At 27.3% G+C, this 15,762-nt stretch overlaps 1 protein-coding gene across 1 annotated transcript; it reads left to right on the top strand.

Moving 5' to 3' along the window:
• The first annotated feature begins 691 nt into the window (after positions 1-691).
• LOC145849783 (tumor susceptibility gene 101 protein-like) lies at positions 692-2,500 on the top strand. The gene has a single exon (XM_082954836.1). The coding sequence runs from the start codon at positions 717-719 to the stop codon at positions 1,929-1,931; it is 1,215 nt and encodes a 404-aa protein (XP_082810962.1). The 5' UTR covers positions 692-716; the 3' UTR covers positions 1,932-2,500.
• Positions 2,501-15,762: the final 13,262 nt, after the last annotated feature.

Here is a 15,762-nt window from a genome sequence, read left to right as displayed (position 1 = left end):
AGTTTTGTGAAAAAATTCCAATACAACTTAAAGGAATCAAAAATTTGCAAGGCCAATTTTCTCGGAATTTTGAAAAATATACTAAAAATTTATCTCATATCAATTTAATTCAAATTTTTAGGAAGTGTAGTTTTCAATATTACAAACAATTTGTAAGAAGCAAATTTAAAAAAAAATTCAAAAAAAAAATTATGACCAGAATTAAAAAAAAAAAACTTGTTTATTTTTAATAAAAAAGAAAATTTTTTTTACAAAAATTTAAAAATATATTTCCTAAAAGTTCTTTAAAATTTAATAAAATTAACTCTGAAAAAGTTTTAAAACAATTGCTATAAAACTGAAGGAGTCCTTTTAATTTGCGCCTCCCATAAAGAACCTTTTGAAGGCTCTAAATTTGGTTGCTTATATCTCAAAAGTTACTTTTAATTTTGACAAGCAATAAAAAGTAACAAGTAGTCTATCTAACCATATAAAAATAAGACTTGAAAAAAAGTGTTTTAAAGATAAAGTTTCTATAAGAGTGATTATTTGCAATATTTAATTAAAATTAAATTTGTTATATTTTCATTTTAGATATATGTTAAATGATAATAATTTTCGCTCAAAGATTTAATTGAAAAATAATAGTCACAAACACTACTTTATACTATAAATATAATATTTAAGTAAGTTTTAAGTTGTTCACTGATAATATTGAAACATTTTTAAAGGGTATTATGGCTAATAATGATGCATTTTTACGCCAAAAAATGCATGGTAAGTATGCCCACATGGACGTTGCAATCAATGACATCAACCAAGCAATTTACCATTACAAAGATTTAAGAGTTAAGTGTGATAATTTTTTTTATAATGATGGTACTACAAGAGAAATGATTAATTTGTGTGGTACAATTCCTGTATCTTACAAAAATAGTGTTTATAATATACCAGTTATTTTATGGATTCAAGAGCAACATCCTTATACCGCACCAATTTGCTTTGTACAGCCAACAAAAACAATGCAAGTAAGACAAGGAAAACATGTTGATGGCAATGGTAAACTTTTTTTGGACTATTTACATAATTGGAACTCTAGGTCACACAACATAAGTACACTTATTCAAAACATGAGAGCAGCTTTTGGCCTGGAGCCGCCTGTGTTTTCAAAGCAACCTCAAAGTCAACCAACTCACTCGCCTGCTTACCGAACTGGCTTTCCACGCATGTCTTCACTGCCATACCCAACATCTAACCCCCAAGGTCCTCCAACTCGAAATTATCAGCCTGCAATGCCAATGCCTGGAAGTATTCGTCCGCCATATCCACAATCAACACAACCTGCTAATTACTTGCCATATCCAACTTACCCAACTGGTCAGCCAGTCCCAAACACTCCCTACCCAACACCAACCCCAATTGGACAACGTGATGTAGCTCTTGATGACAACATGATTCTTGCTTCACTCAGGTCAGCAGTCAATGACACGCTTAAGAGAAGAATGCGTGACACTTACACACAGGCTACAACTGAACTAAAGAGTTTTCAAAAGACAGAGTTAGATTTGAAGAATGGTCAGCAGAAAGTCTTAGAGATTGAAAAGATGTTGAAAGACGAAATAAGACAAGCTGATCAAGCTTTGGAATTGCTAAAAGAAAAAAATGTAACAATGAAAGATGAAATAGATCAAACTCAAAACAAGCAAGACAGTCTTTCTCCTGATGATTTCGTTCAAACTACAACTCCTGTTTATAAACAAGTTGTAAATTCCTATGCTGAAGAGCAGGCTATTGAAGATTTAATCTATCATCTTGTGGTAGCTACGGATAAAGATATCATTGAATTAGATGTGATGTTGAAACATGTTCGATCCCTCTATAGAGAACAGTTCATGCTGAGGAGGGTTATTGATAAGTGCCGAAAAACAGCAAGATTAGAAAATGCTTATTAAGTGATACCTTTTTCTAATATGAAACTGATGTATGGTAAAATAGAATAGTTTATGCTTGCTTTTTTCACTTAACTAGTTACCCATTTTATATTTTGATAAATTAAAAAACCTGAAGAAGAATCTGTTCTTATAATAAAAAATTGTTTTACTTTTTTCTTATTAAAATAATTTATTTTTAAAAGGTTCTTTAACTTGTTCGGAACTGTACACCACTAAAATTGCAATACGTGTAAAATATATTCATAAAATATATTTTAAAATGTTAATTTTCTAAGCTTTCCGGTTTATTTATGTTTTGCTTTTATTAGATAACTCCTTTTAAATGTTGTTGTTTTGTGTCTTTGTTATGGTATAAGCACTTTTTATAATTTTTTTAAATTTCTTTTTTCATTTCATATTGTAAAGTTTTAAAAACAATGAAATTCTTATATCTCTCGTCATAATACTTAGTGGTATTTTTTACTGTAAGTGCAGTTACACTTAAAAACTAAATAGTTTTAACTTTAATTATATATCACTTCTATTTATTCTACCACTGATTTTTCTTTTATTTGATATAAATGTTTCTTCATAAAACTATTCGTAATAAAGATCCTAAAGGAGCTTTATGTCTTATTTAAATGTTGTAGTAGATAACTTCTTAAAGCAAGTATACTTTTAAGGTTGTATTATTATTCTGTAAAACAGTAAGACTATAACAAATAAACTAGGTAGATCATAAAAAGAATATTTTTAAATTTTAATAATAATTTAAATAAAACCATATATACTTAAGACCCTTAGGTAAGCAGGTCGTAAATTAAAAGGAACGATTTAAATACTTAATTTTAGATACAAATTTATAGTACAATTTTTTTTAAACAAAAACATTAGGCAGTGGATTTTTTGACAGATAACACCAGGGACGTAGCTTGGTACGTTTCTGCAGAAATGTATACTTTGTGCGAAAAAACTTACTTTTAATTCAGCTTGAAAAGACTCTGCTTTCTTAGCTTTTAGTATTCATTTATACTTAGGTATGCACTCCTGAGAGATAATTTTGACATATATGCACTCTTTAGCATTTTTAGTGTCGTAAAAACTAAACGAATGAAATACATCCAAAATGTAACATTTAGCGCGTTAAAGCTATAATTTGACAAAAAGCTGCATTGCAAAATTGATTCTAATGGAAGCTGTAGCTTCAAAAATCAAAATCATACAATTTTATATCAAAAAAAATTTGCATTAGTTGTTGTAACTATTGACTACGTTAAATGCTTGATTTTCAAAACAATATAAATGTTTTTGAGTTAAATTGTGATTTTCTTATACTTTTTTAATGAATGTTTTCTGGGTTTACACAAGTGGCAACACATAAAGAGTCATAGAGGGTGTGGAGCAAAATAAATGCCTTGTATACACTTATCACTCGTACTTCAACATTCCATTTTTGATGTATTAACATAACTGCATATTTTCAGATTAAATTCAATAACATTAGAGGTAGCTTAAGTTGCTGTGTTCCCGCTAGGATGTTATCACGCGTCATTTCAGATGTTTTAATTTTTGTAGATTCGTAACTTTTTTGAGCTAGCTACGTCCCTGGATAACACTAAAATATGTTTTTGACAATTAAATTAATTAAAACAAAACTTTGAAGTCAGCCCACAGGCCGCTGAATTAGATCAGCCACAGATTAGAATTAGATCAAATCTCTATAATATATCTCGATCACTAAAACTTTAAGTAATCGAGATTGTGTAAGAGTTGATGTTAAAGAATAGGATATCATGACCTCCAAGTTAGGATATCATGATAAGGTAGTTTGTTTTTAACTACTCTATTTTTTAAATTAAGATTGGTGTATTTTATTTTTCTTTATGAGTAACTTTTAACAAGTTCTATACTTTTTATTTTTCTTAAATGCATTAAAATTGATTTTAGTTATCAAAAAAATTGCGACTAGTTCTTCTTAAGTTAAACATTTAAAGTTTGATTTTACATATAAAAATTTAAATGAAACAGTTTAAATGAAAAAAATTAATTTGATTGATTTCAATACACTTTTTGTATACTTGTTTTATCATTGGCTTTATTGAATTGCAAGGATTGCAATTTATTAATTAATAACTTTTGTATAAAAATATACTTGTTTACTCCTATTAGTTATATATTTAAAAAGTTTTTATCGCTTTTGCAAAAGTATGTATCATATAAAAATTTAAACGTAAACTGTACAAGCGTATATTTACAAACCTGATCTTAAGGACTTGAACACATTTTGATTAAAAACAAATAAAAATCCGGTCCCGGCTGATTCTTGACTTGTAAAAGATGGTTCTATTAGGTTCCAGTTTAACCTTTTGCCTTCTATTTAAATTATTTGCCGTGTCTTGAATATAAATTAAGGTTTTTTTTTTATACTCAGAACTTATAAACCTGAAAATAATATTCAACAACTTGATTTGAATTATTTGTTTTTGATTAGACAAGGATCTGTATTAATTTTTAGAGCCTGACAAGTTTTCTTTAAATCAAATAAATCAGATTTATTAATTGCTGGCTTGCAGAGTTGGCGGAATGCTTATGTTGCTAGGCAAACATTTGTTTTAACTTATGTGGCCTTCAACTGATTGAAATTTGGCAACTGTGCTGTTTTATATCATCTTCCTCTAAATTTGCTATTCTATCGGGAGTGAAGCAAAATACCCTCGGAAACTTATTTTTATCATTATAATTCTTTCCTTATTTACTTTAATGGTAATTCAATAAACTACTGATAGTAATTCTAAAATATTTATCCTTCTAAAACAACAAGTTTAGTAATACGTAGTAGTGTAGTTCCTAAGTCCTGAACAAGACTTTAAAAGGTATCCGATCCGTGGTTGGCGAGTCGATAACCGAAAGGTTCTTCGTGCACAAGGTTCCTGAGACCAAATATTTTGAGCGCTTTTTTTCTGTCGTTCAATAAACTAAAAGAAGTATATATTTTAAACTAGTTACAGCAATTTGAAAGGTTTTTCGTTTTCCATTTAAAGCAGTTACTAAAAAAATAAATAGTTTTCTTTTCTTTTTTCATACAAACAAAAAAAAAAAGCAAGTTCTTTGTAAATGTAGCTTGTAATCGTATCAAAAATTTAAACTGAGAATTTATGTAAGTAGTGTTTTTTTTAATGCTTACACTTTTTGTTCGTTTTTAATAATAAAGTATTTCAACAATACTAATGATATTTTTATAAACACATGAAAAGTAGTGTTCAAACTGTTTTTTTAATTAAATGAGTACTAATAAGTTACTTAATTATTGTGTGAAAGCATGTATTTAAATTACATTACAACAACCTAAAACTTTTAGGATCCGGTAGATCACTTCATGAATGCAAGCAATAAAATTTTTATAAATAAATATTTTGCTACTTAAAAACATCTTCGAAAATATTTTTTATAAAAACTAAAAACTCTGTACGAAAATTATTTTTTCCACAATGTACTTTTTAGAAGCAGCTAACCAAAAAAAAAAGGTTTCCACTATTTTCTAAGTACTCTAAGCAGATGTCACGACCTTTTGTACTGGTGTTGTCTTCAATCTCAATCACTATTGTGTAATTTCCACGATTTAAGTTCGCTATAATCGAACTTGAACAACTATTAGCTTTATTGTCCTTTTTAACCAAACCCGAATAAAAAATAGAACATTCAACGTCCATTCTCCTATCTGATTTCTGGAGAACATTTAAAAGGACTTCTGTTTTATCTTGGTTAATTATTAAATCGTAACAATTTATGTATTTACCTTTACTTTTCTTTGTAGCCTAGGAAATAATCTAATCAGTCGACCAAGTATTTTCGAACTCAATTAAAGATTTGATTCTATCATGTTTAAAAAGGTTATTTTTAATGTAAGAAATAAGAGGCAAGTCTGTGTTATCCAAAAATACCTTTCTAGAAATAAATAATGTCCTACCATAAGGGTTATAAAGTTAAGTTTAAAAACAAAACCATAGCGTACGTCAACTAAAGTGTACCAATAGCTTTCTTCAGTGAACAATACTGTCATCTGAGATTTAGTTTTTAGAGCTGTGTATGACCAAACCATTTACTTTAAAATCAGAAACGTTGTTTAAATGCCTGCAGTTTTTACAATAATTTCCATAGAATTCAAATAACTATTTGCGAAACTCGTTAAAACGTGATGTCCATGAGTTTCTATTAAAAATTTATAATTTTCATCAAACAGCAACTGAATCAACGCTTTTTCTAGTATTGGACCTGCCAAATTGCCATTTTTGGAGCTTCAGTAGTATATCAAATTTCAGTTTTTGTAAGTAGGTAATTCGTTAAATACTACTTAGTGAATTTTTCCAAACTTGTAAAGGTTGAACTCGAATTCCGGCTTGGAGCTGCTGTACTTGGCAGCGAGGTTGCAATTTATTTTTTGGCATAAATTGGCTGAATAGCTTGCGGTTGCTAGGCAAAGTCGCCATTGCAGCAACCATTCCGCAATTTCCCAAGTTTCTCTGCATAAAGTTGTGCTTTGTTACGTCACAATTCAGATCGACGTTGAGTTCTTTATGATGTAATGTTCGATGATTTTTTGAAGAAAGCCTAAGACGACCAACGCTCCTGTTACAACTTTGATACCAGTTTCAAAAATTTTGCTGAAAATATTTATTTTTAATGCACACTAAAAACTTATAATTGATTTGTAGGATTCATTACTTATTCCTATATCAACGACCCCTGAATGAATTTGTTTCGATTTATTCGGTTTACATACAAATATAACAAGAGCAATTGTTATAAAGCGTATGGAAACATGTGAAATTTTATTTAACCGGTTTTTTTCTTCTAAAGTTTTAATAAAAATTTGCTGGTAAAAACTGAAGTAAGCAAAACTTAGACTATACTAGCGTATCAAAGTAAAACATGCTGTAATTTCTGGCACTCTGATTTTAATTGGACTTTAGTTTTATTCAAAACTTGAACTGAAATTAAATAATGCATAACCAAATCGTATAAAATAATCTGTACAAAACCTAAACAGCGTAGTTAAAATTAAATGTTTAGGATCCAATTGTATTTTCTTGAAGTTTATATTTTTGAATGCCAATTTTGTAACTTGAACACGTAACTATATACTAGAGCAGTGCCTCTGAACCTTTTTCTAGTGACGGAACCTTTTTCCAAGATTTAACTTTTCCGCGGAACCCCTAATTTTAATTTTACATAAAATGTTTAATATAATATTTCCTGCAAAAAAAAATAATTTCAGTGAAAAACAAACTTTTTAGCAAAATTATATCATTGTTAGAAATCATACCAATTGTAATAGTATTAAGTTAAATCAAACTCAAAGTGCGCCAGAGGCAATAGGTATTTTATGATTCTATAATAAATTAACGTAAACAAACATGATTAATTGCTACGTCATAAAAATATTTTCCTGCTTAATAAAAAACAAAATGAGAGCTACAAACAATAACGAAATGAACATGAAAATCAACAAGCATGTCAATGCGCGGCTGGATTTTGGATAGACTGAGACGGAGACAGGCAGATAAGGTTGGAGTCAGCATATAGTTCCTTTGCTTCGTTTTAATGTTTGTTACATGCGAAAAGCCGGACTCGCAAAGATAAGTGGTGGTGAATGGTAAAAGATATTTTACTGCACGCTTTGCTAAGACGGGGTACTCTGAAATCGCACATACCAAAAATCTAAAAGCTTCTTCAATTTGAAAGTCAATTAAAAATTTCTATCTTCAGATAGTTGCGGCAATTCGTTTTCTGTATCTGTAGGAAGATTCACTTCTTCTGAAGCAATATCACACATAAAAGGTATCAAAATCCATAAATTTCCGATGCGAACATTTTCAGGAAAATAATAATGAAACTTTATAGACAAAAGATCAAGGTGGTTGTATATTTCGTCAGAGAAGTTGAATTCTATGTATTTTTCATGGGCCTCATCAAACTGGTGAAATATCGCAAAATACCATTGCTATCCTTTTTCTTCCAAAAGTTAATTCTATTTTTTAACGCCTCAATCTTGTCTGTCATGACAAAAATGGAATTTTTCTTACTTTGCATGCTTAAGTTCAAAGCGTTCAATTCTTCGAAAATATCGGTGAGATAAGCTAGCCTGGCCAAAAAAACATCATCTTCAAAGAGATTCACTAATTCTGAGCCTTCATCTTTAAAAAAGGTGAACACCTGCTTCTTTAATTCAACGAGTGGAACCAGTGTCCGCCCCTTCGACAACCAGCGAACTTCGTTGTGATAAAGAAGTCGCAGATGATTAATGAATGCTATAGTTATATATGTTTTCTTTTTTTTTTAAGTTTTAAGATTTATGTTGTTTTTTCTTTCAAATTTCTTTTTTAAATTTCAAAAGGCTTCACGGAACCCCTGAGAGGCGTCGCGGAACCCTAGGGTTCCGCGGAACCCCATTTCAGAAGCACTGTACTAGAGCTTATAGTTATTTTTGATAAAAAAAACTGGATTGTTTTAAATAAAAAATTTTCAATTAAATCGCGTTTCTAAATAACCCTATTGGACTGAAACTAGTTCAGTGTTGAACAAGTTAATTTAACAGATGCGATTTGATTTGGATTCAAAATGATCAGATGAGAGGTTATTTTATTAGAAGTTGATCAGATTTAATTGATTTGGGTGGGAAATCAATGGCTCATGTTGATTATAGATAAAGTTGTACATAGTTCTTTTTAAAGAACTAAACGAAATCTTACTTTATCTCGTGAGAAAAACTAGTTGACTTTATTAGTATATAAGCTCTCAAAAGACATCTTTATTAACATATAAAAACGAGTCCTAACACTAGAACAGGGTTTTCCAAAGTAGACTAACCTTTTTGAAAGTTTTAACAGTTCAGTAAAAAAACAAAAGATCATTTCAAATAACAAAAAATGTATATTTTGTAACATAAAAGTTTTTTAATTTATTGCTTCAAAATGTCAGCGATTAGCAAAAATACCTAAAAAAGTTTAAAAAAGATTATTTGTTTATTAACAAAAACGATATACTATTATAAAGAATAATTAGCAAAGTTTATATAAAAATGTGTTAAAAAAATGTTTTATTACAGAAATCTTTAAAAACAAGCGAAATTTAGTTTCTTATTTTTTTTTAGTTTGTTTAATATGATCTATGTAGTTATTCACTTGAAATGATCTAACGCTAAAAAGACACTTTTTTTCATGATAATGAATTAGCCTAATATCAACCGCTGTAGTGTACACGGATTTGTTTTAAATTCTTAAATAAAGTCAAGGGCGTATTTGACTAGTTTTTTGGAGCCCCTAAACCCCCTGAAAAAATAGCAGGAAAAAAAAGTTAAAACTATTCACTTAAGCAAAATACTCACATGAAAATTTACACAACTTTATAGATTTTGTTTTGCCTTTTTATAAAATTTTAAATAGTTAACGTTGAATTTATAAGATCTAAAGATTAAGAATGTATCACCATTTGCTTTTCACTAATAGAGCTGTCAGCTACAAGAGATTTAAAATAAATATGTTTGAGGTGTCATGAAAGAGCCTAATTTAAATTCCTTATTTTAAGTTGAAATCAAAATGTTTACATAAGTGATAGATTATTATTATGTATTATTTTTGAATTTCAATGTAAAACTTTACTTTAAAATTATTGAATATTAAGTTTTGTGCTTGTATAAGGTGAATTAAAACTAAAATTTGATAACAATAAAGCAAGTTTTCCAAGTTTCAAGTATGATATTTGCATAATAATATTTTTCAAGTTTAAAAAGTTTCACTAAATATTAATCATATCATTTCAATTACTCGACCACGACATTAAATTATGATATTAAAAAACTTTCTTTAAACTTTTAATCAACTCAAAAAACATTTTCATTTATTTAACATTAAAAAATGTTACTTAATTTTAATGCTTAAACCGTTATATTTTTTAATTATCGCGTCATTTTATATAAAATAAATTACTTAAAACTAAAAAACTTTATAAACTAAAGATAATAATAACAAACCTAAACTGTACATTTTTATTATTAATCTAACACATGTTTCTGTGTTAGTTAAAAAGAGAAAGAGTAATGTTTAAATTTGTTATCATTATATACTCCAGTAAACTTGTTTTGCTAGGATATTTATTAGCAAACGATTTTCTTAAAACTTTGAATAATAAAACAAAATATTTTTAAATGTAATAAAAGTTAAAATACAAATATTGAAGAAAAGTTTTAAAGGACACAAAGTACAATTTTTAAGTTGTCAGTAACAACATTAAACTTTTAAACATTTATTCTAGTTTTAGTTATAATTAATTTTTTTAACGACTAAATTTTTACAGAATAAGTTAGTAATCATAATATCTGTATTAGTTAAATAAATTAAGAATTAAAAGTAATTCCTTCTAAACTTTTCATTTGAATCAGTAAAAGAAAGAATAAAAGTAAAATTGACATTGGATATAGTATAATCTTAATTTTGATAATACTTTTTTTTATTCAAATTACAAAAAAATCACTGTAACATAACAGTAGACATTTGCTTTATTTTCTAAAGTGTTTTAATAAAAGTTACTAGCGAAAATATTCTTGAACAAAAAGAAATTGCTACTCCTTTCAAAAAAGTCTAAAATATACTACTAATACTTTTAAACTGTTTATTTTCTGTTTTATTTTTAAGTTTTTAAAATAATAAAATCAGTTTTACATTACCTTATTTAATACAATATGACACCATGACTACTTGTACAACTAAATAAAAACACTAAGCTAACACTCCATCAAGTAAGAGGGGAAAGTTTTGTGTTTCTTTCTAAAAAATGGGCAATTTACTTGATAAGTTTGAGTAACCCTGTATTAGACAACAAATCATTTGTTTATTATAAGTTTAACATAGTAAGGTATTGATAAAACTCATATTAAATTATTAATCATCTTATTTTAGATACGAAACTTTCTTATAAAAAGTACAACTTTTAAAGTTTATAAAATTTTGATAATAATATAGTTTTATTTATTTCCACTACTCCATTCTTATAGTTCACTAAATAGAATTCAACTGGATATTTTATGTAAACTAATGCAGTGTTTCTTTATATTACTAAGTTGTTATTATTAACAAATTTAGTGCTGCATTAAATTAAAACTAATTTTTAAACTAGGTTTCGATTATTTGACTTTCCAAGGTGTTTCCAATAAAATTCTTGTGCTACTTCTTATTTAACTATTACATTTTGAGGGTGGATTCAAAACTCGTTTTTTTTTCAGCCAATCAGAACAAAGCTGATTTTATCTTTTCAAAAAAACAAATTTTTGCTTCTGTTTTGATATTTAATTGACACAAATACTACAAACAAGATAAGCTACACTTCAAATTAAAACATATATGATAAAATAGGAGCTAGTCAAAATTACACGAAGACAAAATTGAACAAGTGACAATTTTGCACAGAGGGTCATTTTTGCACGAAAAAAAAAACAAAGAATAAAATTAAATAAATAAATAACTAAAAGATAAATTAATAAAAAAAGCTACCGATCGAGGGTAAGGGTTAGGGGTAACAGTGAAAGTAAAAATAAAAAAGATAACTAATAGAAATTATTATAAAAAAGAAAACTGAAAGGTAAATTAATAAAAAATTAAAAAAAAAGCTACCGATCGAGGGTAAGGTTTAGGGGTAACAGTAATAATAATATTAAAATAATAATTCATAAAAGTTATTAAAAAAAAAACTTTTCGTCTGAATTTGAGTAGTCGTTTGCCCTATATATGGAGATGTTTGGTTTGGACCTGGTGTTAAATTTATAATGAATATTACTATGAAAAACTGTACTTTTAAAGTTAGTTTGAAAAAATCACAATAAAAAAACCGAGTTCTGAATCCACCCCATTGTTAAACTCAACAATCAACATTTAAAAAGTTAATAAAAAAGTGCATGCAAATCTATTAACAGTAGTAACACTTCTGCTTTAAAATCGTTATCTGGAGAAAAAATTTAACTACGTTTATTTTGTAATTATATTTTTTGATGGGAAGCACAGGAAACAGAAAGTTTGCGGCATGCAGAGAAAAAGTATGCAGTCTGTAACGTAGATATCACTAAAACCATTTTTGAAAATATAAAATAAAAGTTAAAGGTTTTTGTGGTAAGAACTAGGTAATAATTAGTAGTTACCAAAGCTTTGAAAATACATACTTTGTCACACTTTACTTTATACATAACCGTTATAAAAAATTGCAGCCCCGGGAAGACTTTTTGCTGTTAAATGCAACCCGCGAGAAAATTTTCTAAAAAAACTGACTAGCTACTTAGAAATTGCTGCCGACGACCACGGGTGCATATTTAGATAACAATTTAAAGCAATCTATGTTTGATCTATGATTTTACGGTAGAAAAATATTAGGTGTGTTCTTCAGTTTAAGTTCAACTGTTTTATTTATTTCTGTGATTCTAGCAACCCTGCTGCACAGAATCATAAGTGCTAGCTATAAATAAAAACTATAACTACTTATATGAATATATTTTTAATCTTTATACCTAACCCAGTTTACTTAAAGTTCACAGCTTTAATACTATGCTTAGTAAATTTCAAAATTAATGTAAATTTCACCAACTATCCCCTAAAAATTTAAAGCTGGATGGTCTAATTAAAAATAAATTTATTTAAAAATTAAATAATAGCAATATGTTTTGACAACTGCTCTATTAAACTTTAAACAAACAAAAACCACAATACACACATATGACATAGCCCTACTTTATATACTATACATTAATGTGAAATACAAAAACTAAATACTAATTTTAACTCACTAATTTTAATTTTCAAACTTTATTTTCAGTGTTTCTGAAAGTATTTGTTAACATTTAGATCAAACTTTATTTAAGTACTTTAATAGTGACTAAAAAAAATATTTAGAAGAAAACCTAAAATTAAGACATTTTTTCCTTGTTTGTACGTATTTACGAAAGATGTTCTTAAGTACTTTATTTGCTTTGCTAGTTTTATTACGATTATGTCATATCAACTTTGATAGTTATAAATTTTTTTTTTTTAATTTTTCTAGTAGTTTTTAATTGCTTAAAACAAAACCTTTTGATGATATCATTAATTGAAGTATATAAAGAAGAAGTTAATTTATAAAGTTTTTAAACCATGTAATGTAGTTCCAATTTTTTCAACACAAAAATAAAGCATTGAACAGGGATTGCTTTAATTTTTATGAAACACTTGTAGTAGTGCTTTTTATACATTCAGTTTTATACTGGTACGCTTGAATGAGTGTTTAGTAAAACTGTTAGAGTAAGGGTTAAAAATTTGGTATAATCTTATTAAAAAACCCCCCTTTTTAAACGAGGCGTGAGTTTATAAACACAAAAAGTATTGAAAGAAGAGAACGAACAAAGAAGAACAGCTGCCAAATGCAGCTCAACAACGCCGACTGTGGTCGGCCGTTACATTGAATTGTCCCATTTGGGTCCTTAAATTAGTTTTTATTTGTATAGCTGCGTACGTATCGTATCTCAAAATATGTTAGCGTTTTTACTATAACTCGCGTTAAAAATTATCCGGAAATTTTAGTACCAAAGTAGTATTTATTTAACTTATATATTTTATATTTCTTTCTGTGATCTTGATTTTTTGTTTTATTTCATTTCCCTTACTTTTTTCTTAAAAAACCTTCGACGTTTTAGAGAATTAAGGAAGATTTTAAATAATTTGAACTTTGCAAGACTGAGCATGTCTAAAAAGTTTATATCTGTTTTATGTGAAAATTATAGAAAATTTGTCTTTTTTTACATATAGATAGACTTATTTGCTATTTTATAACAACTTGTTTCTGTTAAGGAACTTAAAATATGTGTGCTTACAAATATAAAACAAATATTTTCACCACTTAATTTTATAAGTTATAAGTGAAACACAAAACTTTATTTCAGACCTCCGTAAATTCAAAACAAAATACATGAGTTTATTACACAATCTTTTATCATTATGATTTCGAATTGTATGAGAGGAAAGCAAGGTACTTTATGTTTAAAATTTATTAAACAAGCGTGAAGAAAATGTAAATAAAACAAGTAAAGAACATTTGAAATTTAAAACACAAACTTACTTTTGTAGTTTAATTTAATTAAGCTGGCAAGCAATAAGTTTATTGAACACCATAAAAACAATTGACACATAAACAATTAGTCAAAGGTGGTGTTTAGATTGACATTTTGGTCGTCGAGCTACATACCAACTATTTACTTTATCTATTTTGAGCTATAAAATAAACAACAACGAAAAAAACATTCCTTTTATTATTACAAACTTTTATTTTTGTATAAATGAAATGTATAAGTTGAAAAACATACATTTAAAGAATTACATATACAAAACGACAATTAATTCAGAATAACTTGACATAAAAAAAAAATATTTAAATATTAGACTAGATTTTACCAAGAATCTTAGGCTTACTGACTTGTTTTGAATTTTTAAATACTTAAGATCTATGTGCTTTTAGACAATAAATATTTCGTTTTATACATCTTAACTATTTAATCTTATAAGTATAAATGTAAATCTTTACGTAGATAATTTAACTAATAGATATATAGTCACTTTTAGAGATTCAACTTTGAAAAGAAATTTCAATAATTTTTTGTTTCCAATCTTTGATTTAAAGAGTGTTAGTGCATTAATTATTTGAAACCTAACTATCTAAATTACTTTAGATTTAAACTACTTATCCTGCAACCACGGTTTTTATTAACCAAATATTAGAGGTAGGTGTCATTAAATTGTTTATAAAGTGTGCAATTATTAAAGTTTTTTGAAAAAATGTGCGCTTGCTTTTACTAGACTCAGGCATCATTTACAAACGAGTAATGACTGAATAACTAGCTTAATTGATAGAATTAAATTATAGAAGATGAACAAACTAGAGAAAAAATATCAAAGTTACAAAGTGTTACTTAAATTTTGGTTTAATTATATAAAAAATTGTTTAGGTGTTATAAAATATTAAGAGTTTTCAATTTAAGAGATCTTTTTTATAAAAATAGTTTCATTTAAATATAGATATTGAGTTATAATTAACTTCTGATAAGAACAAAAAAAAACTCGTTTAAAAAAGTATTTAGCTAAACTTAAAAGATTACAAAAAAAAGTTATCCTTTCCAAGATACTTTCTCTTTTTACTCATTTACAATAAACTTATTAAAAAAATCAAGCTTTTTTTTTTCTGGTACCTAATATCTCACCAACTACAGCTTAAAATTATACGACTCACGTATACACAGATATTTTTTGTCTTTATAACTAAAAAGTAACGGAAGTTCAATTGTACAGCCTTACCAGTAGATTTAGGTTTTCATTGTATTTATATTCTTGGGAAAAGCTGTGCAAGCCTGAGACCTAAGCCACTTTATGTGTGACAGAATAATGTGTGAAAATATATTGATATTCATAGTAAAAATTCATTTTTAAGGGCAAACTATGCCGCGTTTTTTATAGTATACAGTTTTAGCTAAAATTTAAATACTATTTTTTAGTATTCTGGAATTCTATGTTTTTAATACTGAATACTGTTTGCGAAAAGTAAACACTGAAATTTTGTAAAAGTTTCCATTGAAAAAAACATTCAAATATGTCAGTAACTTAGTTTTAAAGTGACTCTTTTTAATGGAGCATATGAAATGAACAACCTTTTATAACAAAGTCTTTAAGATTTTTTAATTTGTTGCGTTAATTTTAAGGACCTAACTACTTGCTTCAATTAAATAATTTGTTAGATGCTGAGCCGCCTGTGTAAACTTTAAGTTTTGCTTTACCGAAGACCTAAGATATTT

The sequence above is a fragment of the Thalia democratica genome, chromosome 2, assembly GCF_965202585.1.
Source record: "Thalia democratica chromosome 2, ktThaDemo2.hap1.1, whole genome shotgun sequence".
Taxonomy (NCBI): Eukaryota; Metazoa; Chordata; class Thaliacea; order Salpida; family Salpidae; genus Thalia; species Thalia democratica.
This window is presented reverse-complemented; position numbering and strand designations above follow the sequence as displayed.

Excerpts from the sequence above, each read along its gene's own strand:
- LOC145849783 (XM_082954836.1), top strand. The coding sequence starts at position 717 with ATGGCTAATAATGATGCATTTTTACGCCAAAAAATGCATGGTAAGTAT.